This window comes from Manacus candei, unplaced genomic scaffold, assembly GCF_025592945.1.
Source record: "Manacus candei isolate 608988 ecotype Guabito, Panama unplaced genomic scaffold, ASM2559294v1 h1tg000023l, whole genome shotgun sequence".
NCBI lineage: Eukaryota > Metazoa > Chordata > Aves > Passeriformes > Pipridae > Manacus > Manacus candei.
The window spans coordinates 20940323-20961855 of NW_026138071.1; the positions used below are offsets into that span (position 1 = coordinate 20940323).

Sequence of the window (21533 nt, forward strand, 5' to 3'; positions counted from 1 at the left end):
CAGAATAGTCCCTCGAGAGTTTCACATACTTTGGCATTAAGCAATCTGCAGGATAAGGGTTCTGGTCAAAATCTTACGAAATTTTAATCAAAATATAGTGTAAGAAATGTAGATTCAAAAAAATGTTTCTTGATAGTAATGTCAGTTTTCTCTTTAAAGGTTGGACTACAGTGGACCATCAAGAGAGTTTTTTTTCCTGGTGTCCAGAGAGCTCTTCAATCCGTATTATGGTTTGTTTGAATATTCAGCCAACGATACCTATACAGTACAAATAAGTCCCATGTCTGCTTTTGTAGACAATCACCATGAGTGGTAAGAATTATTTGTCTTTTTGTTTTTCAGGTACCTTTTCTGTTATTCCCACTTGTAGACAGCTGCTCAAATCTGCTCAGACGTGTAACACAGAATCTGATCCTTTTAACCAGCAGCAAAATAATTGCATTTCTTTAGACTTTACCGAATTTGGTTTCTCTTGTGGTTTTAAATGATCTTATTTCTCACAAAGTCAGCAAAATTCTGATTTGGAACATGTACCGTGGGATTGTCTCACAACACAACTCTGCATTTCTTATACATTAGCAGTCATTTCATGAAGGCAATATTAAACTCTTGGGCATTAAAAGAAAAATTAAAAATAATGACACATTGACTTTTTGTCAGCTAAGGAGATTAAGGGAGATTTCAATCAGGTGTTACTGTATGTAGTTTTTATGAATCTTCCTAAAGCGTACAGAGGTCTCCTCAGTGGAAAAACCCCAACATATCTATTGGAAGGAAATCTATGGTGGTATCTCAGTTGGGGGCAGGGGGAAGCTGCTGATCACGCAGCTTTTAAGCAAGTCTGTACGTACACACATGCTTCTAAAATAGTTATCAAGGATTTTGACATAATCCCATTTTCACAGTTATAAGCCAGTTTAAATCACCCTCAGTTGATTTAAGCCATGGCATCACCATAAATCTGTAAAGCTGTGCTGTGACTATTAACAGAGAATTCTGCTGTGTAAGTAGTTGGATTACAGTAATAGTGAAATGACAGCTCCTCATCTGTGTAGGACAGATATGTACTGAGTTCTTATTTATTGAAAACCAGTTATGAAGAATGAATATCAGAGGGGAATCTCATTGCTAATTTTAAAAATTAATAGAAAATTAAGTGGTTGGCAGCCTCCAGTTCAATTAGTTAAGCAGCCTGCCTGTTGAACTCCAATACTTCAACAGTAAATGGCATATGCTGTTTTGGAAAGGCAGAACAGCCTGGCAGAAAGGTGAGAGAAAACCCTTATGTGCTATGTAGCTTCTGCCAAATTTTTGTCTTCATTCCTGGCTTCTGCAGTGCTGGAACAGAGACCTTGGGGGTAGAGGAGGCATGACCCCTCTCTCTTTCTGGGAGTGCTGGTGCCAGTGACAACACTGGTCTTGTACAGCCTCAGGGGGAATTCAGAAAATGCAGCTCTGACAAGCAGTTATGCATGGAAGGAGAAGGCTCTGCATGTCACATCCTCATCTTGCAAACATTGTACAACCAGGTATCATAAAGCCCTAGCTTTTCCAAGAAAAATGTTGTAAATGGTGCATAAACAGAAAGTTCAGGAAACATTTTCTTTGAAAACAAACACTAGACTTTAATCTAGTTCCGGAGTTGTGGAGGAGTTTTCACAATGGATCTTGATTCTCATGGGAGTATTTGCAAAGACCCTACTGTTTCAAGGTTGCTGCCATCTGATCTCAACTCTGGCAAGCTTCCTCCTTACACACCCAACAAAATGAAGATAATAGGGGAAGAAAGCAAGAGGCAGGAGAAGGAGATTTAGATCCCACTGACATAAGGCTGGAGAGCACTGTGATACATCAAAAAGTTTTCAGACACTGTTTGTGAAAATATATATAGAATTCTTTAACCACCAGTCAGAAGAGGGAGCAAGGAGCCACTCTGTCAGGCAGAGAGAACTGTCAGGTGGGGGAAGGGTAGAAAAACCTTTGGCCTCCCAGTAACATGGTTATCATTTTGGAAGATAATGCATTTATAAAAGGGCTAGTCTAGCAGAGGTTTGATTAGGTTAATATGGATTTGACAGTTCTGAGCAGTTGCAACTTAGCTATCTGAGGGATTTTCCACACCCTGCAGACTTGTGTTTTTTGTTGGTTGTTTTTTTTTATGTACCTTACTGAGAATGTCAAAGGAACACAAGAAATAAACAAAAATGCCACAATTTAGACATGGCTGTCTGATTTAATAATGTTGTTTGGAAATACATGTAAGTTTTGATGACAGAGCAGTGTACCAGCCACAGAGTTTCAATATAACGATTATAACTCTTTCTCTTCCAGGTTCAGGTTTAGTGGTCGGATTCTTGGTCTTGCTCTGATACATCAGTATTTGCTGGATGCCTTTTTTACAAGACCTTTTTATAAAGCCCTCCTCCGAATGTGAGTAGAATTATATTGTCTTCTCTTTTCTTTGGTTTCTTCCACATGAGCGATGCCATTCTGTATCATGTTTTACTGACAAAGAAGGAGGACCATTATTTCTAATTTAATAATTTTATTCCAATCCAGGACTTTTTTGAAAAATTTACTTGTTTCCACTACCTCAAGAATGTTGTTTCTGATCACTGTGAGAACCTCATGTTTTGTTTTAGCCCTGTTGTCAGCTTTCTTCTACAAAACCTTAGATTTGCAGATATATAATGAAATGCTGTAGGCTTATTCCAGGTATTAATAAAGTTCTTATTCTTTTGTGTAATGACTCACAGGATAGGATATGAATCACTTCATAACTTAGACTACACAATCCATTCTCAGAAGTGGACTGATTGTTGGCAGTCTCCATTTTGAGTAGCTGTACTTTGATATACTTCAGACTTGTTTTTCAGAACTGCTACTCCTGTTCTGGCTGAAACAGTGAGAGCTGCACTTGCTCAGCATGTCTGGAATTTAAGACCTAATGAACTTAAGGTGGCTTCACTTTTGTCCTCCATTTGAAAGGTGGTTTTGAGAAGTCTGGAAGCATTTTTTTTTCTATGAAACGCCACGTATTCCACTAGTGTGGACTAATGCATCTGTTCTTATTGCACATATATTTTAAAAATACCTAAATGCTAACAGCAGCATTTTAGTAAGAATGAGGACTTACCCCAGGTGGACTTTGCACTAGTATTGTGTGACTGCCAAATTAAATTACTTGTTTAACTTGGTGTTTCTCTAAACAGTAAATTTAAAAATGAGGGGCAACCACCTCTGTACACAGCCTAATTCATGCAACTTTCCCACCTAAGCTCTGCACCTTTGCTTTTCTCAGAACTGATGAGCCATCCAGACTACCTGACCAGATGGGACATGGTGCCCAATCCATCAGCTTTGATGTAGTGGCTGTTACTGCAGGATGTAACTCAAACTACACTTGAGCATCCAACTACAAGTACAGGGCTTATTTCTGGCTTTATACTGACCCAAGAATAGAAACAGGCAAATAACCCTGCAGCTGAAAAGCTCCTTACTTAATGAATAGCCCCAGTGTCCTGTTTCACAAAACAGGATTTAAGGAGTTAAGAAGGATGGCAGAAATCGCCACCACAGTATTAAATATTACTAACAGATGACATGTTCAAAGCTTGGAGTAGTAACTGTTAAAGACAGCAAGGGGCAGTTGGCTTACAGATTGGATTTGTAAAAGAAGGACCAGGGAAGGGAAAAAGGTAAAAAGATATTTCTGTGGCAGGCAGAGTATCTGAACAGACTTCTTTGCGTGATGAAGAGCTGAGAGATATGGCAGTATAGCCACATAAGCTAAAAGGATACTAGTTGCTTGTTAAAAAAAATCTTACAATTTCTTTTATTATTTGAATTATGTCTCTTCAATCTACATATTTTTATAATTCCTAAATATTCTTCATAGAAAACCTGGGACAGACTCACCGTAAGCTTAAGCAGCAGTGTGTCTTCAAATTAAAATCTGGAGTTTTGTATATTTACAAAATCATTTTGTGTTATATAGTAACTGCTGTTACTAGGCAAATAAACAGAGATTTGAAGTACTGTCATCTTTATTGACTTTTCTCTTGGCTCCCATTCACAGTCTGTTTTTCAGGACTGTCCTATTTGAGTTTAGTTACTGAGCACATGCTACTGCCATCATCTGTATTTGTGTGTTTTCTTCATCTTAGACTCTGTGACCTGAGTGACCTGGAATATCTCGATGAGGAGTTTCACCAGAGTTTGCAGTGGATGAAAGACAATGATATACACGATATCCTAGATCTTACATTTACTGTAAATGAAGAGGTTTTTGGACAGGTGTGCAAGATTAATTTCCTTGGTGTATTTTGCTGCTGGATAAACATTTATTTGGATAGAAGAATAATTGTCCCTCCATGCTGATTTGAACTTGTTTTTATAAAATTCCAGTTGGTGAAACCTATGTTGAAGTCTAAAGAGGAATTATTATTTGTAACCGGTCAAACGTGTTTTTCTGGTTAAGGAGATTTTCTGGAGAGTATCTGAAATATCAGACTTTAGGATTGCTTTGCTAGAAGTAGTTTACCTGAACTGAATTGCAGCAAAGTTGCCATTCAAAGGTATTACAACACCTTTAGAAGACTTCACTACTTTAGTTACTGTAAAGATTGTTTCTGTTTTTCAACTTATTAATTATGAAGGTTCCTAAGACCAAATAGGATTTAAAATATTATTTTAAAAAAGATTTTTTCCTATGTTCCCCTATTTCATATATTCCAGTTTGCTAAAGTCAGGTTTGGTTAGTGATTTTGAGGAATTACTTCAGCTTAAAATTTTAAAATATTACAATTCCTTCTTTTGTCTTCATATAACTGTGTTGTCACTTGGTCATTTTTTTTCCTAAGATCACAGAACGGGAACTAAAACCAGGAGGTGCCAACATCCCAGTCACTGAAAAGAACAAGAAAGAATACATAGAAAGAATGGTGAAATGGAGAATTGAGAGAGGAGTTGTACAACAAACAGAAAGTCTAGTTCGTGGTTTCTATGAGGTAAAAAGCTCCCATATGAATTTACTTTCTTTCTCCTTCCAAAATATTTTTCTCTTCACATACATTTCCAAAATTCAGAGTCCCAAATATAATCAGAAGTGTCCTTACAGATACTGGAAGGGAGGAGGGGGTTAAGAAAAAATTCTAATTGGCATAAACACTGTGGTTATGTGTCTTCTTTACACTGGAAAATACTACTGATCACTACTGGTATGATTAGCAGACAATTTTTGCTGAAGTGACTCATTTCGTCATTGGGTCCCTGAGGGTTTTGTGTGCATGCCGTACTCAGTATAACACAGTTGGCAAAATGTATTTCAAGGTATTTCCCTCTTACCTGTTTTAACCCAGACAATTAAAGTGAATGTCATGAACTTAATTTGTCCTGAAATAATTCAGTATTATTTGCCAATAAAATTTCCTTCCAGTCACCATGATCCTCTAATGCAACTAAATGGAACTGCACTGTAAGAAAAAGAAGTCCACTTATTTGCCCTTAAAAAGACAAAAACTGAATTCTATTCATTTGTGACAGAAATGATCCCTGGTAAATATCTTAGTAGCAGACTTTATGGAAGGCAAAAATAAATAAATGAAGGAATGTTGCTATGCATTTTATTTCCTTTCACAGGTGGTTGATGCAAGGCTGGTGTCTGTATTTGATGCCAGAGAACTGGAACTGGTTATAGCTGGAACAGCAGAAATTGACTTGAGTGATTGGAGAAATAATACAGAGTACAGAGGAGGTAACTTTAATTGTGACTTGTTCAGTGAGAGTGTTGGGGGGGCCTAGAACTCCCCAATTTCCAAAAGTGTAAAGAACCATCCCATGGGATATATTTTTAGTACCTTCTGAATTTCTCTGGTTAAGTTAGTGTTAGGAGAAGGTAACTTGTCCATTTTAGTTCGCTTTGTTGCATCCCCATGCAGCTCCTCCTTTACTGCTCTTATCTGGACAGCATGACAGAGCAGTCTTCTCCACAGAAAGTACTGTGCTCAGCTGCACACCAGTACAGTACCACCCAGACATGGGAGAGAAATGATAACCATTCTTACTTGGATATTCCTTTTTTTTTTTACATGCTCAAAGTCAACAGTAATCCCAGTGACTGCAGGCTGGCAGTTGAGATAATTTGAGAACAGTGGAAGATTTGGGAACTACTTTGAGAGAGATGGTTTTGGCATCATTTGTAGCTTTAGATAGATAAATGACATGGTATTGGAATATTTCAAGAATTGGCATTCCTGTTAGTGATTGATTAATGAAAGAAATGCTTACAAAAGACATTTCACTTCTTTTTGTCATAGTACACTATTTCTCTGCCTTCAGGATTTTTAAGCATTTTACGAGTATTCTTCTTGTACCTCCTGCCTTTTGATGCAATTGGATAAAAAATATGGCATTATTGTGACTAGAGCTGAAGTAGGAAAAACTAACTATTCTCTCAACCACTTTTGTAACACCTAAGCATATAAAGGCTCTTGTTGTCTTAACAGGTTATCATGACAATCACATTGTAATTCGGTGGTTCTGGGCTGCTGTGGAAAGGTTCAATAATGAACAACGACTAAGACTTTTACAGGTAAGAAATGAGCTGATTTGTGTAGAAATAGTGTGCATCACTGACATTAGATGCTAAACTACTCCCATCTAGGTTTATGACATCCAGAAATTATGGTGATGCTGGCTATTGGGAATAACCTGAGTCAGAGACTAAATGCGATAATTTCACGTGACTGAAGCTCACAGCTATTTTTATAGGTTTCTAAGTTAAAAATATGTTTAAGATGTCTGATGTCAATAATCTTTTACTATTGTTTGATTAAAAGTACATCAAGACTCGTAAAGACAGAAGAGGAAAACTGTGACAGCTTAGGAAGAAGAAAACTTAGATGGAAGTTCCAGTGCCTCAAATTAGAAAATAATGATGTAAACCTTAAAATCAATCCAATCCCATTTTCACTAAGTGAACCTTCAGGATCTAGTCATGCTGCTGCTGGAGGACAAAAATGTCTTAACAGAGGAATATTTATATATGTGGGCTTATTATTGAGTTAATTTTCTTTAAATTCAGGTTATCTGTAAAGAAACAGACAACTCCCCACTGCAAGGGGGATCTATGATGAAATTCACTGTTTTTAACTATTCAGAATTTGTATATGATCACTGATTACAAAGAATTTTCTCCTTTTGTCTGTTTAAATATTTAAAAAAGGTCTATAAAAGGCAGTGTGGGACATCTCATTTGATGGAGAGCCAGAAATGTCTGCTTATATGTTCCTATCGCATCTGTTAGTGAAAAGTTTTTATAATACTCAGATCATGAAAAATTAAGTAGCCTCTGATCTGTCAAAAACTAAGTTTGATCTGTTCATGGCAGGTTATAACTAAATCTCCTCAACAGACAGGATTTCAGCAAATGTCAGTGGGCATTCTACCTAACCCTCAGGATTTAGATATTTTCTTACAGTATCTAATAGCAGTTTATAAAATCCACATAACCAAAAAGGCATAGCACGAAACCATCAGACATTATTACTTTTTTATGAATTCCTTTTAATGCAGAATAAAGACAGTAGCAAAATCTCACTTAGATTTAAGTTTAAGTAACTTGATATTAATAGTGTGTTATTCTACAGTACTTATGTATCATAATTGCTCTTTCAAAGAGAAACCTTTGGAGGAAATTAATCTGATAAGTTGCCTCTTCTAAAGCCCTATCAGGAAATGGTCTGTTTTCCCTTAACCTCCATTTAAAGTAGCATTTATTGTGTCCCTCAAAAATTTCCTTATTTTGCAAATGCTTTTACAAGAGCATTTGGACTTCAGTGGATATGCTGATTTAAATAAGTTTCTAACCCACAGCATCTGTGTAGCCAAAATCCGTGATGTTTTGTTTGTGCTGGCAGTTTGTGACAGGCACGTCCAGCATTCCTTATGAAGGATTTGCCTCTCTGCGGGGGAGCAATGGTCCAAGACGGTTCTGCGTGGAGAAGTGGGGGAAGATCACTGCTCTTCCAAGGTACAGCAGTGTGTATACCAGTGTGAGAGATACCTCAGAGTACCTGTGACCAGGATAACAGATGAGCTGTTTGAGAAACATTAACAAGGTTTAATTGGATATGCAAATATACTTTCCCTTAACATGAAAATTTCCTTCCCCGTTGTGTCTGATCCAGTGTCTGATGCATTCATTTTTGTTTGAATTCAGTTTTGTTCTCTTAAGATGGACAAGGCAGTGTAAATGTGGCTGACATCCATATTGTAGGGGTTTTCTCACAGAAAATTATATTAGAATGATAACTACTGAATTTTTTGTCAGATTTGACTAAATGTGCAGGTACTTACTTAATGAACATGCAGTTTATCACTAAAGAGCAAAAATTAATATGAATTAAAATTAAATAGCACTTGTGACTGTGTCTGAGTGAAAGCTACTGTCATGTTTTTTGCATCAGACAGAGCCTTTATGGTATAGTTTAGTGATGTAATTTTTATGCTTGCCCTGATGTCGAGTGTTAACAAATACTGAAGAGTTGAGTTGTGAATGCAGAAGAGGGGGGAGGGACTAATTTGACTTGAGAGGCAACAGGAGGGACAAGAGAAGGTGAGGATTTCAAAGAGAACAAGTAGGATCAATTGAAATATGTGAAGAGGGTAAAGGAACAGTATGAAAATCCAAGATACGAAAGCAGGAGTTGAGTTGTACAAGCCCTTGCAGACAAGAGGCAGCTTTTAAATTGGATAATAGCAGGTTTGGAGGAGTAGGATGATGCTTTTCTAAATTTTCTAAATTTTCCATTTTGTAAAGAGTTGGGTTGTTTTCAGAGGTCCATGGTAACAATGCCAGGACTAGATTAATAGCTTGTGAACGATGCGAAAAACATCTTCTAGCATGGATTCTTCATTGACAAAAAATGACGAGTTCTTGCCTTTTCTGTATTGAGATCGGACTGATATGTTTCTGGAAGACTTCCTTTCATCCAGTTCTATAATTCTGTAGCCCCTAGAATGGGTTAAGAGTGGTTATACACAGATTAGTGTGTGCAGTGTTGGAAACCTAACTCAGTCAGATGCCAGCTTTAATGTGCTGTGTACAGCTTGTGGAGGTAGCTTTGCATTAGGCTGATCCATGGAGGAAACTCAGCCCTAATCTTAACTCGCTCCTCATAAACAAGATTCCTCAGGAATAAGTTGGATTCGAAGTCTCATCTGAGACACTGGCAAGAGTTTCTCACAATTCAGACACACAGAGTTTCTCAGACCACAGCTCAGACACACAGAGTTTCTCAGACCAACAACCCGTAGCTTTTTCCTCCAGCATAAGGTCAAAGGCAGAGACATCTCTTGGGTTGGCTCCTGCCTCAGGGCTGCCATCTGAACACATGGAGAAAGTCATGGATGCAGTGAAATCCACAGGCACGGCAGGTGGCCTTTAAACAAAGCCATCTTTCCAGTTCACAGTACAAATGAGAGCCAGGTGACTGAGGATTAGAGAAACCAAATTCTGGAAATTGCTATTACAACTCAAATACTCTAATATCTTCTGGGGGCCTAGTAGTATCTTGTAGCCCAACAAGTCTAGTTTATAGTTTGATTATGACTGACCTATGAACTAGCTTTGTTTCTGTTTAAAAAAGAAAAAGCTGTGATTTTTTTTTAAAAGTAATTTCTGACTTCAGAATTCAAGATTGTTTTTGTGAGTTTAAGTAAGAAAAGAGATTGCCTGAGTTTTTCCATATATTCTCAAATACTGGAATTCCTGGTGCTAACAAGCAGAGCTCACAGAATGGAAAAGGTCAGGACCTGCCAGAACAGGATGTTCAGAATTTCCTCTGAAAAGGTTATGCAGAGCACTGCTTGTAATAAACTGCAGAATAAAACTGCTTCCTGTAGTGCAACACAGAGAAATGTGTTGAGAATCTTTGCTACCATAGGGTGTTCATCAAGTGTAGGGGAAATGCCACCTCCTCACTTTTGGGAGACTACAGTATGTCCTTGAAATTTCACTTGTGATTCCCTTGGTTAGGAAACATTTGATTTTTGTCTCTGTGGGTAGTTTTTAACACACAAATGTTAATGTTAAAATAAACCAAAAACACACTTATTTTGCTAAAATAAAAACAACTGTGCATGACAAACATCTACAGTTGTCATGAGCAAGCAATTCCTGGTATTGCTTGCACGTGGGGAACCTTGATCTTGTAAAAAGTAAAACTCCTTACGTGTTTATACATAAATGGGTTAAGCCCTAAGCACTGTTTAGATTTTTACCTATCTAGTTCCTGTGTGCAGGGTAGCTTCAGCCTGTGTCTCACCAGCTTCAAAGCCTCACCGTGCACACAGTGGGTAGTACTGGCTTTAAGGTAAGAAAGCCTTAGCAATGACCCAGAGTAGCAAACTTTCAAGAGGTTTCCAAACAAGCCCTGCGTGTGTAAACACATTGCTGTATCTGCTGAGAATGCTGCCCTAGGACTCTGTGGCTCTCACTGATTCTCAGATAACTAAAGCATTTATGTTAAGGCACCATCACTGGCTCCTAGCAGTGTTGAACTCTACAAATTGCCCTTTTAGCAGGAGTGCTTGTGAAATTTGATAATGCTTGGTGTGAGGGTGGCAAAAGCTTAACAAGTCAGAGGACTTTGTTTCTTCCTCTGTTTCTAGAAACACTACTGCAGTGGTGTAAACACATAAGCGTACCTATCCCCATCTCTTCTCCCTGATTTTGAGATCCAAAGGGCAACTAGTCTAGTTACTTAGATACGTGATTGTGGTCAAAGCAGCTGTGAATATAAACATAAAAGTTTTCACTAGATGTTTACCTAATTCCCACTGTTCTGACTGCTGTGTAATCAGTTCTGCTGAATCACAACAGTGAGATTTCTGTGAGGCATGTCAGGTTGCCTAGCTTGTATCACTGTCTTTTACACTAACAAGGCAGGATGTAAAAGGCCTGAAAAGTTTGATTATTACAGGTCTAGCATAATAACTTCTACTTCCTTCTTTTATACTGTGTTGTAGATTAGACTAAATCAGGGGAGGGACTGTTACTCTTTCATTTCACACACATGCTGAGAAATTAGTTCCAGGTTCATTGCTGTACATTATATATACATATGCATGTGATGATTCACGTGAAAATAGTTTTTATGTCTGACTACTTGATTTCAACTCTAAGTCGCTCTAAATGAAAGGGAGATTAATCAGGGATCTAGGCTTTAGAAGCCAAGGTGGTTTGAAATGTTGTCATAAAATGTGAGCCCAGGAAGATGAACAGTTAGTGCCCATGTGGTTTGAAATGGGAAAACACTGTCCAGAAGGGAGACAAACCTTTGTTCTCAAACTTCTGAAGTTGTTTGCTGGGGTTAGAAAAGCATGCATCACCTCAGAAGACAAAGGTCTTGGTTTTGTCTTTTTTAATTACTTGGTTTTCTGAAGTAAGTGACTGCATTTTCAAAATTGCCCTCAAAATTAAGATAAAACTCAGTTCTCTTAATAAATGTAAACAACATGCTGGCTTATTATTAAACCATTTAGTAACGAAATCTTGCTAATTATACACTATGTCTTTTATAATTTGTGGTTTTACAACCCACACAGCATGATCCATAGTTCTAATGAGTGGCTGCCAGCCCCATGCAGCAGAAGCATGTGGTTAGACTGTTAATTGCCCGAGACTCTTCCACAATCTACACTGAATTCAAGAGATCACCGAGTTCCATTTGCTGCTGGGCTTAAATCAGTCTCTTTCTTCAAAAGATAATATTTTCAATTTTTTTTAAGTACGCAGGAAGAAATGCAATAATTTAAGTTATATGACAGATACTATTTTGTAAGGTTTTTGGAAAGGCAAAGAAGGAGTAAAATGCAAGGTTTCCCCCAGGAGCCTTAGAGAGGTGGCTGGGTGCAGAAATTTTACCAGGCTCCTGGAATACCAGGTGGGGGAATGCCAACAGTGTACTTCTAAGAGTACTGTATTTGGGGAGGGTGCTTAATTCAAATATACAATTATATATTTGGTGTTTGGACTGTGTTTATAATAATAGTGTGGCTTTGTGTACTGTGTACACATTTCTTCAGCCTGATATTTTTATGACACTACAAGGCTTTAACTGAGTGTTTCAGTGTCAGTGAGGGTTTGTAATGGACTCTTAGGTTTTTTTAACAAGCGAGATTAACCCACTTCACTTCATGTTCCATCCCCATAGTCAGGAGCTGAGAGCCACTTAAAATGGCATTGAGTGAATTTGCTCACATGGAAGGCAGCACTTTCTAGTTCAGAGAAAGTCTGTACAGGTCTGTGGTAGACACTTGGATTTCTGGATTGGTTAGGTTAAATGAGGAGTCACATTTGCTATGAGGAGGGAGCTTGTTCAGTCCTTCCATTAACATGCTACATATTTACACTTAATGCAGATCATACTGATGAAGGGCAAGTCACTGCAGGAAGACTTTGGTTTTCAGCTGGATTGTATATAAATAACTCTATGGTGTGTTTTATTGCAGAAGAATGAATTATTTGTAAATATAGACCTGCCAAAATACAAAAATGCCTAAAATCAATCTCAAGTGAGACTTTGTTACAAAGCTTCAGAGCAGAAAAGATGCCTCCTCCAGCTTCTCTTTGCATCATTTCATCTTCAAGAATGCATCACGTTCATAGTTACGCTATCTATTTCATTAAAGCAGGCTCATTCACTACAGTGTTTTAGAAAGTCCAATCCTTAGCCTGCCCTGAGGTCAGGCAATAATATCCATTATTCTATTACGAAGAGAAACCTTTGTTATCTCCCTTTCCATTCTCTGGAAGAGGTTTTGAGAGACAGTTCCAAATGTGTCAACAAACTGAGGCAGATGGACTTCAAAAACTGAGAAATAAATCACAGGGTCATCCTGCATAGTTTCGTGTAATTACAAAAGTCATTGGCTTGTAAGGCCAGGTATGTACCTAGGGAAAATCAGCACAAGCAGTGATTTCCCAAGAGTACAATGCAAGGAAATTGTAGAAGGAGGAGCATCTAATTTGTCTGTCCCTTACTACTGTGAGGTTGTTTCCCATATATCTGGAGATGTATGGAAATATCTTGTTTATTATTATAAATACAGTATTCAAGTGTCATCAGTACAGAAAAGAAATGTTGCGTCTCAGAAGACACATTTAAAGCCAAGATTTCAGACCAGACTGTTCGAATTGAATGCTGTATAATTTTTTTTTTCTCATGCACATTTAATGGATAAAATTTATCCCATGCCTTTTGGGCTGTCAGTGTATTTCTAAAGACCATCATAAATGCTTCTTACTGGCTTATTTTAATGAGAAGAAAGTAGATTAAACCTCACTACCTGTTCATTTGGAAAACATGATTTGACAGAACACAGTCTTCTGAAAGAAATACTATCTGCCCGTCTCTGTGCAAGCACATACCAGTCTGTGTGTTCTCTTTTGAACCTTTTAAATAATGTACTTCTTCACCTCCTCTCTTTTTTTCCCCTCAGGGCTCACACTTGTTTCAATCGTCTGGACCTCCCCCCTTACCCATCATTCTCTATGTTATATGAAAAACTGTTGACAGCAGTTGAAGAGACAAGTACTTTTGGACTGGAGTGATACACAAACCACAGTGCCCAGCTCATTGGACTTTTGTGGATCTGTCTTCTCAAGGAATGAATGAACTTTTGTATTGGATTTCCTAGAGGAAAATTGTTTCATGGTGCAATTCAAATAATGAGGTTCCACGAAAGAGCTTACGAAGCAATTAAAAAGCGTTGTGGTAGTGGCAGAATTCTCTACAGTGAAACTAGAGTGTGCCTGATGTGCAGGGAGAACCAAGTCTTGCAATCCATGGTTTTTCCACGCTTCTTTAATTTATGTTCTGAGCAAACAAGAAACGTGATGCCATGTTGTGATCAATCTGGCTACTGCAAAACTGACATGTACCCAAACACTGGATTTCATCAAAGTTGTTGAATAGAAAATTCAAGTCAAAATGTGAAATCATTCAGCCCCTTATCTACCCAGTAAATTATAAAAGAAAAAGCATACAAACTAATTATTTTTTTTTTAAATTCATGAAGGTACATTACTTTATGCCATATTTTGTAAAAGCATATCCAGCACTTGCTTACCTAAGACTACGAGTGCCTGCATGGGGTGCACCATAGAGCTCAAGTTCCTGGGGCAGAAGTGAATTGGAAGGCAAGTCAGCAACAAAGGACGTAACAACAGCTTGCATTAAGGAGGTTTGTGGAAATGCGTTTGCCAGTGGTGTGTATGACAAAATATGAGCTGTTACAATGAACTTAATAACTTAATAAGACTGATTTTGTGCTTTATACTGCATGGAAACTATTTTAAGAAGAAACTAGCAATTTATCACATCATATCAGGAAAAAACCCCTAACACAGTGACTTCTGTTTATTTTTATAGGTTCATTATATTATGTTTCTTAGAGTGTAAACAGGAACCAAGCAAACTAAAACGCTATTTCTGTTCTGTCACTTCCATGCTTGAACAGACATTCTGCTAGTGTTTATTCTTTAAGCACTCTCAAGGGGAAAAAATGCCTTTTATTTTTATAAGAGTAAAAAAACTCCCGAAAATATTTTGCACTGAATGTACCAAAGTTGAAGGGACATTATGATCTGACTGATAGCAAACTGCATCACTATCAAGTATCTATAAAAACGCTTAGGAACCAGGCTTTCTTCACAGTGCCATGTCTATAGATATCAGGACTGTGCACTTAAGTAATAATTTTATAATACTATATGTGATATTGTAATATGCATTTATTTTAAATGCATCTGGGTCATTTTTCATGCATTGGATAACTTAATGCAGTGGAGTTTAATACAGATATTTCATATTCTCCCCACAAATTTTTATTTGTACAGCACCATAAAACACTAGCTCATTTGGAAAACCATGAGTAACCTACTTTAAGGTGAGCCACTGGTCATAATGCCACTGTCTTGTATCAGTGAACACCTACAAGATGTAAACGGTTCGTAGTGTCCAAGCTTGCATTTTCACTGATAAATAGTTTTCTTATCAAATGTTATTTGAAACAGTTTTTATGGCATATCAAACACTGCATGGACACCAATTTCTTTATGCTTAATTTCGCTGAAATACATGAGGCTTGCTCGCATCTATTTTTGGTACTTTCCTCCAGATGGTCTTGTGGAACACTTGTGCAGCTGCACGCCATGTCTTGTACAGCTGCTGTCACGCAGTGCATCCCCACCACATTTTAAAATTCCAGAAGTTGCACGTGGATACTGGATGACAAGAACATGAATCTGGCTTTGTGCTAGCCCTTTTGGTAGCACCGAAGCACAGCAAGCCCCGCTCTGTGGGAAAAGTAGCTTTTGAAGTAACGTTCTCACTTTGGAGACTCTTGAAAGGGCATCTCAGGGAGGTATCCTGCCTTGTTCTTGTGGGAGGTTCTTTCCAACGGATGTGAACATCTATGGAGAAGTCGTCAGCAGGGACTGCCAGTCCACCCTCCAAGTCAGAAGGCAGGTGCAGCTGTGGTGGTGGCAGCAGAGACCGAGAAAACCCTTCAGAATTACTGAAAATATGTTACGCGTGCAAAGGAAAAGCAAAATCAGAGTGAAAGCATTTTTTTATTTCAAGACTAATTGAGCTTCTGCATGACATCTGGGACTCTCTTAAGTAACATAGCTTTTCTTACACTACTTCTGGCTGGTATGAAGTAGCAAAGAAAAATCCAAACACGTCACCCTCTTTCTACACATATATTTATCAGTCTTTGCTAAGATTGCATGTCACAGATCCTAATGCACATCTTTTTTCAGAACATGAATGAGCAGTAGGCAAACTGACACTTTTCATCAGGTCACTCCAGCATGGCTCATGTTTCATATGATCCATTCACTGAGTAGCTAAAACTCTGGCACTCGAAGCAAAATGTTGGAAGGACTACAGAATTTTCATTTTACAATACTGTGTTATCTGTGGTCTAAAAAAGAGATTTCCCAGGTGGAAACTGTATCTACAAGTTTTGAACCAGATACTCTTTGGAATGAAAAGTTTAAATACTTGGCACAAAGTAAGTTTATACTAGTTTGCCTTTTAAGTTATGCTTTTGTACAAAACTAAAACAATAAATGCATCTTGTCAATTTTTATTTAAATATATCTACTGCACCCATTTGTTCTGTGTTTATGCATGTAAAAATAATTTAAATCAGCCATGATGATCTGGTATTATGTAAAGATGTGACAGGGTCACCAGTGGGGCAGCTGTCAGTTAGAAAATAGATAAATTTTAAAAAATCCAGAATCTTTGTAGCGTTAAACCCAAGAGAGACTGAGGAGAAGCTGCTGCTTTCTCCTTTGCTGCCAGCATCACCTGGGGGACTCTAGAAAAATGCTGTTTGAAAGCTGAGGTGTTATTTGCCTGGATACAGCTACCTGTGGTGCCTCGAGCCCTTAGCTGGCTCTTTGTGATGGTATAAGTGATGCTGCTGCCCTGAAGAGATTAGCAAGGAGGGAGTATTAGAAAGGAAGCCTGAGCTTTGTCAAACACCCACGTCTCCTGGCAACTGCTTGAAATATTCTCCCTTTGGTGTTGGAAGCCATTCCCATTAAATGTGTCCCAAGTGAATGCCAACTTGCATGTCCTGCAGCTGACTGCAACAGGTGACCATGATGCTTTCGTTATGCTCTGTGACAGGGACAAGAGTCCAGATAGAGAAAGACTTGAGAAGCCTGTCTGAAAGCTCTGCATCTCCTCAGAGCCCTTCCAGATGGTGTAAAGGAGCTTCCCATTTAGGTAGAAAAAAAGCCAGTCAACCTGAAGTAGACTCTTTAGCTAGAGTGATGACAGCTTGTCCTAACTTAACCCGCAGCATCTCCATCAGGCAGTCTGGTGGGGGAAGTCCCTGCAAGAATTTAGGTGAGGTGCCCATGTTTCCTGCTCTGCTGGGAGGTGGAGCCACTCATCACGAGCCAAAAGGCAGCTCTGCAGGTCAGTGCAGCTCTCCCGGCCAGGCTCGCAGCAGAGTGGCCTCTGTCCCCAGCACTGCAAGGTCAGGTCCACCTCTTTCCAGGTCCCAAAATCCCAGCCTAGCAGAGGTGCACTTTGCTCACCTGGCACTGCTAGCAGTCAGTTTAACCATCACACTCCTAAATACACCAGAAAAGCTTGTAATCAGTGGAATTGCTCAGGGTGGCACCTACTGTAACAAGCAGTCACCCGTTCAAGGTTGCAAGCCAGACAAGGACAGCGGTGCTTTCGCCCGCAGCAGGCAGGAGAGCAGGAGGCAGCCATCTGCCACCTCTGTCACACCTCAGCAGCACCTGGCAGGGTAAGATGGGAAAGCCTTTCAACCCAAACTGTGTTCCCCACCCCCTGTCTGCTGTTTTACCTTCGTATTCATCAAATAATTGCCTTTTTTGCTTTCAAACATAATTTTCATTATCCTTGTACTGAACCTACCATAAAAATTGTTAATGTGGCTTAGAGAGTATCTGGGGTGAAATCCATGTGTGCACACAGGCCTGCTGGGCACCACATGAACTCCACTTTGCAGCAGCTAACCTTGGGTCACACAGGGTACAGGGAATATATGTAATCTTCAGGGAAACTGAAAATCTAGGCAGCAGCATGCTGGCAGGACATCAGACAAAGTTGCTGGCATGAGTTAAGCTGGCAGAGCACCAGAATGGTAGTTTTCTCTGTTTAAAATTATAGGAAAGAGAAGAGTTTTGTGGTTGCTTATGTATTTTTAATCCTTTAAAAAGGGGGGGAAAAAAAAGGAAAAAAAATCTTTCTGAAGCATTCACAAGGTATCATCTGGTTTTTAAATGTAATCTCAGCAGTATTAATTGCAGATGTTTACTGACTTTCTGCAGTGGTAGCTGCAGAATTTTATGGAGATACTTGAAGCACACTGTCTCTGGACTGAGGGAATTCCTGTTCACAAAAGGGGAATCTGCAGCAGCTGTGTTTGAATAGCCAGTATAAGTTCAATTCCCAAAGCATAAAGCAAGTTACTTCTTTTCAGCAAATGAAACTTATCTGCATTAAATTATACAGTGGTTTTGTTTTTCCTGCCACTGTTTTTATGTGGAGGGTCAATTTATTCCTGTTATTAGTAGTAGGAACTGAGCAGAAGTTTGGTTTTCAGGTCACTCTTGGACTAGTCTAATTTTTTGCCTAAATATTTTACAGTAAAAAAGAATTTGGGAGGTCGAATTTGAAATTACTTGTTTGCTGGAGGATAAACATATGTTAGGTAAATAGTAGAGGAAAAGAACTTTATTGTAAAGCCAGTACAACCCATTTTTGTTAGCAGTGTGCAAAATTATAAAGCTGACCATCTAAACACAAAATTTTCACAATGAAAGATGGTTTATATTTTGCATCTCTTTCAAATATGCAGTAAGCTTCATAGTACTTCTGTTCAATTTTAGATTGACTAATTTTGGCACTAGACTACTACTATTTAGGGTGTTAATTGCTATGAAGTTTTTTTATTTAAACGCTTCTAGTATTTTAAAAAATAATTTTGTGGAAAGAAAGATGTTTTTCAGGTTGAAACTTCTTTTAGGGCTTTGCTTCATCGGCTTTGTTCAGAGCCATGTTATGCTGTAGGTATTTTAAGGTAAAATCATTGAGAGTTCTGTTTTGTATAACTACATGATGACTTTCTGACTACTTCTTAGAAAGACTCCTCCTGACTGTAGGTGAAAGGATGACAGTCAAAGACTCTTGTGGAATGGTTACAATCCATTGAGTATCTGTATGTATTAAAAGTGTATCTAAAAATACCACCTAAGAAGTATATGAAATAATTGGTACACTCATTGATTAACCCCCTTCTAAATCAATAATTCAAATTTTGAATTTGTTTCCTTTCAGATTACGTTGCAGAATAATTACAATCAAATTTAAACTAGAGAGGTATTCTAACAAGTTTCTTAAAATTATGGTGAGTGCAAAAGGTAGCTAAGCTATGCTGCTCTCCTTTCTCCCATTAAAAAGCTTTTGAATAATGAAACTCATCTTTTCTGTTTTGTTTCTTTTCTTAGAACTTTCAGAAGCTTCTCATTCAGCCCCTTCTAGAATAAGCCTTGTCTACTTAGAGGGCTTTTGTTAAGCACTCAGGAGGTATATTGTTCAACTAATTTAACATACTTTTGTGCTGACATCAATGTAATTAGCTTTTAAATGTATAGGCCTACAGAACTCCACAGGACTCTGGTCTCCTTTATTCTGGGCTGCCTTCCAAAGGCCATCCTTCCTCTCCCTTTTGATTGCCTGTAATCCCTACAATCACCCAGAGACAATTGCTGACCACCTACGCTGACTGAAGCTGTAGTATCAGAGTAAGACTGTGGGTTTGTTTATTTTTCAAAGCAGCATCCTTCAGTCCAGAGTCGATAGGATCGACTGTCGACTATAGTCGATGTTACTCTGACATCCAGATTAAGTAGTTTAAGAAAACTAGTCATAAAAGATTTTTGGAAAACAGTTGAATATGTATCCAAGGGTAAAATGTCCTTTGATTTTGGTTTTGCAAAATTAATGAGGCAGGAGATTTTTCTTGTAATGTTTTATACTGCCAGAATTTGTGATCCCCCTGGGCTGCTTCAGGCTGTTGGCTAGGTGGGTGCACAGCCTGTGCAGTGAGGCAGGTGAGTGCTGATCCAGAAATCACAGCAGCAGGGATTTATTACCTTAGTGAGGACTGTGCCTTCCACAGCTGGAGACTTTGTCATACAGCCCTTGAATGAGATTGCTCCAAAAGCTTGTTCCAGTCAGTGATGCCTGCTAATTGCAATACTAGCAGCTCACGACATGCTCCACTGACTATTCAACATTTTTCATTTTAAGTGAGAATTACATTTTTTATAATTAGAAATACTCATCTAGCAATATAAGGTCAATAAAAGAAGATTTTGCTGAGACATCATATTTGATTGCCATGCTGGCTGCAGCCAGACATTGGAACTGAGTAATTTTAAAGTAGATTACTATATGAATAAGTAAATAAATCTCTGAAGCCTCATAAATAATTCTAAGGAAGGAATGTAATTGCAGGTGCTGTAGTGATAAGATAGGGCAGTTCCATGCAGCACAGAAAGCATACAAGATACAGCCATGGAACAGTGATAGAATGAAGATAAGTCTGGAGGAGTAGGGACAGAAATAGGACTGCACTTTGCAAATAGGGAGCAGGACAGTGAGCTGTGAATGATCACTGGGTATACAAAAGGGGATACCTTTTGTTTGAAAATTAGGCTATGATAATGCACCTAGGGAAAAAGTACTATTCATCCTGAAGTACTTTAGTGTTACTGCAACTGCAACACATGCTTTACCTAATTATTAGGTTTTGAAAATCTAAACTACAGAGTCAGAAAATTTACTTCTATGTGCATTTTTTTCTTGTTGTATTGGGTCTGGGTTGTGGTTTTTTTTTTTTTTTGCTTTTAATTTGGGTTATTTTCAGGAAAATGAAGGCTTTAAATAAAGTAAGGGTGGTGTCTGGAAGTCCTCTTTACTCTTGTTAGTACGAATAATGACTGTTTATTACTATCTGCATTTGGAAAGAGAAATAACATCTGGTAAGAAGTTAAATCAATACAACCAATGATGACATTCCTTTAAAATGTGATGGGCCAAATGCCTAATACTTAGATGTGTTGAAATGCAGATTTTTATTTAGTTTTTTTCTTAGATGCTTGGGGTTTGTGTTACGGTTGTGTAAGAACCATGCATTTCCACAAAGACAGGGACTGTTATGCCATTTCTAAAGCTTACTTAAGGTAATTAAAATATTCTCAATGACCTAGTTAGCTTTAGCCAAGCTGATGCAAGTCTTGACTCCATTCACACTCTAATGACATTATCAGAAAAAATACTGTAGGAAGACTTCAGGATGGGGCTCTCTACCTAAAAGCTGAGCTGGCTCTTTACCTAGAAGACAAGTCTATTGGATGCATCAGTATAGAGTCAAAAGAAGAATTCCTTGCGAGTTTTCTTCTTCAACACGGTAACTGAGATGGTAAGAATTGATATGAACTTGGAGTCCTAAATGAGAAGACAACTAGTACATTGAACCATAATGGTTCAGTAGTTCCATACAGCAGGACATTTTTCTGCAATGAGTCTGCAACACTCAGGAGACTGCTGTTTATTATCAGCATTGCAGGGAGAGGAAGAATTCTAATAATATTAAGTACATAAATCATATTAGGAGGATGCTTTTTCTTTGTAATCTTGGAATGACATAGCCTTGAGGGCATCCGTGAATCCTGATCAGAAAGGCTGCTTTTTGTATAAGTGACTGAACATTTGTACTTGTAAGGGCTGGTACAGTATGGGAAGGGAGAACTTTAGAGAACAAGAAGGTAATGAGGGATGTGGTGTGGAATACTGCTACCCCCAAGTCAGCTGATATTCCTGCCCTGACTAGGCTACAGTTTGGTTTATTCTGCATGTTTGAAAGGGCATATAGTTTTACAAGCTTTTGTAGTGGGGATGCAG

General features: G+C 38.3%; 1 protein-coding gene across 2 annotated transcripts in view; it reads left to right on the forward strand.

Moving 5' to 3' along the window:
* Positions 1-21533, forward strand: part of HECW2 (HECT, C2 and WW domain containing E3 ubiquitin protein ligase 2) — a 160953-nt gene that overhangs the window by 138067 nt on the left and 1353 nt on the right. For both annotated transcript variants that reach the window (XM_051787997.1, XM_051787998.1), the window contains 8 exons: positions 160-312; positions 2332-2430; positions 4167-4296; positions 4863-5009; positions 5641-5755; positions 6507-6592; positions 7920-8032; positions 13507-17346. In XM_051787997.1, the coding sequence (XP_051643957.1) occupies positions 160-312; positions 2332-2430; positions 4167-4296; positions 4863-5009; positions 5641-5755; positions 6507-6592; positions 7920-8032; positions 13507-13618 (955 nt within the window). In that variant the 3' untranslated portion in view covers positions 13619-17346. Of the gene's footprint in view, positions 1-159; positions 313-2331; positions 2431-4166; positions 4297-4862; positions 5010-5640; positions 5756-6506; positions 6593-7919; positions 8033-13506; positions 17347-21533 lie in introns of those variants that run through there.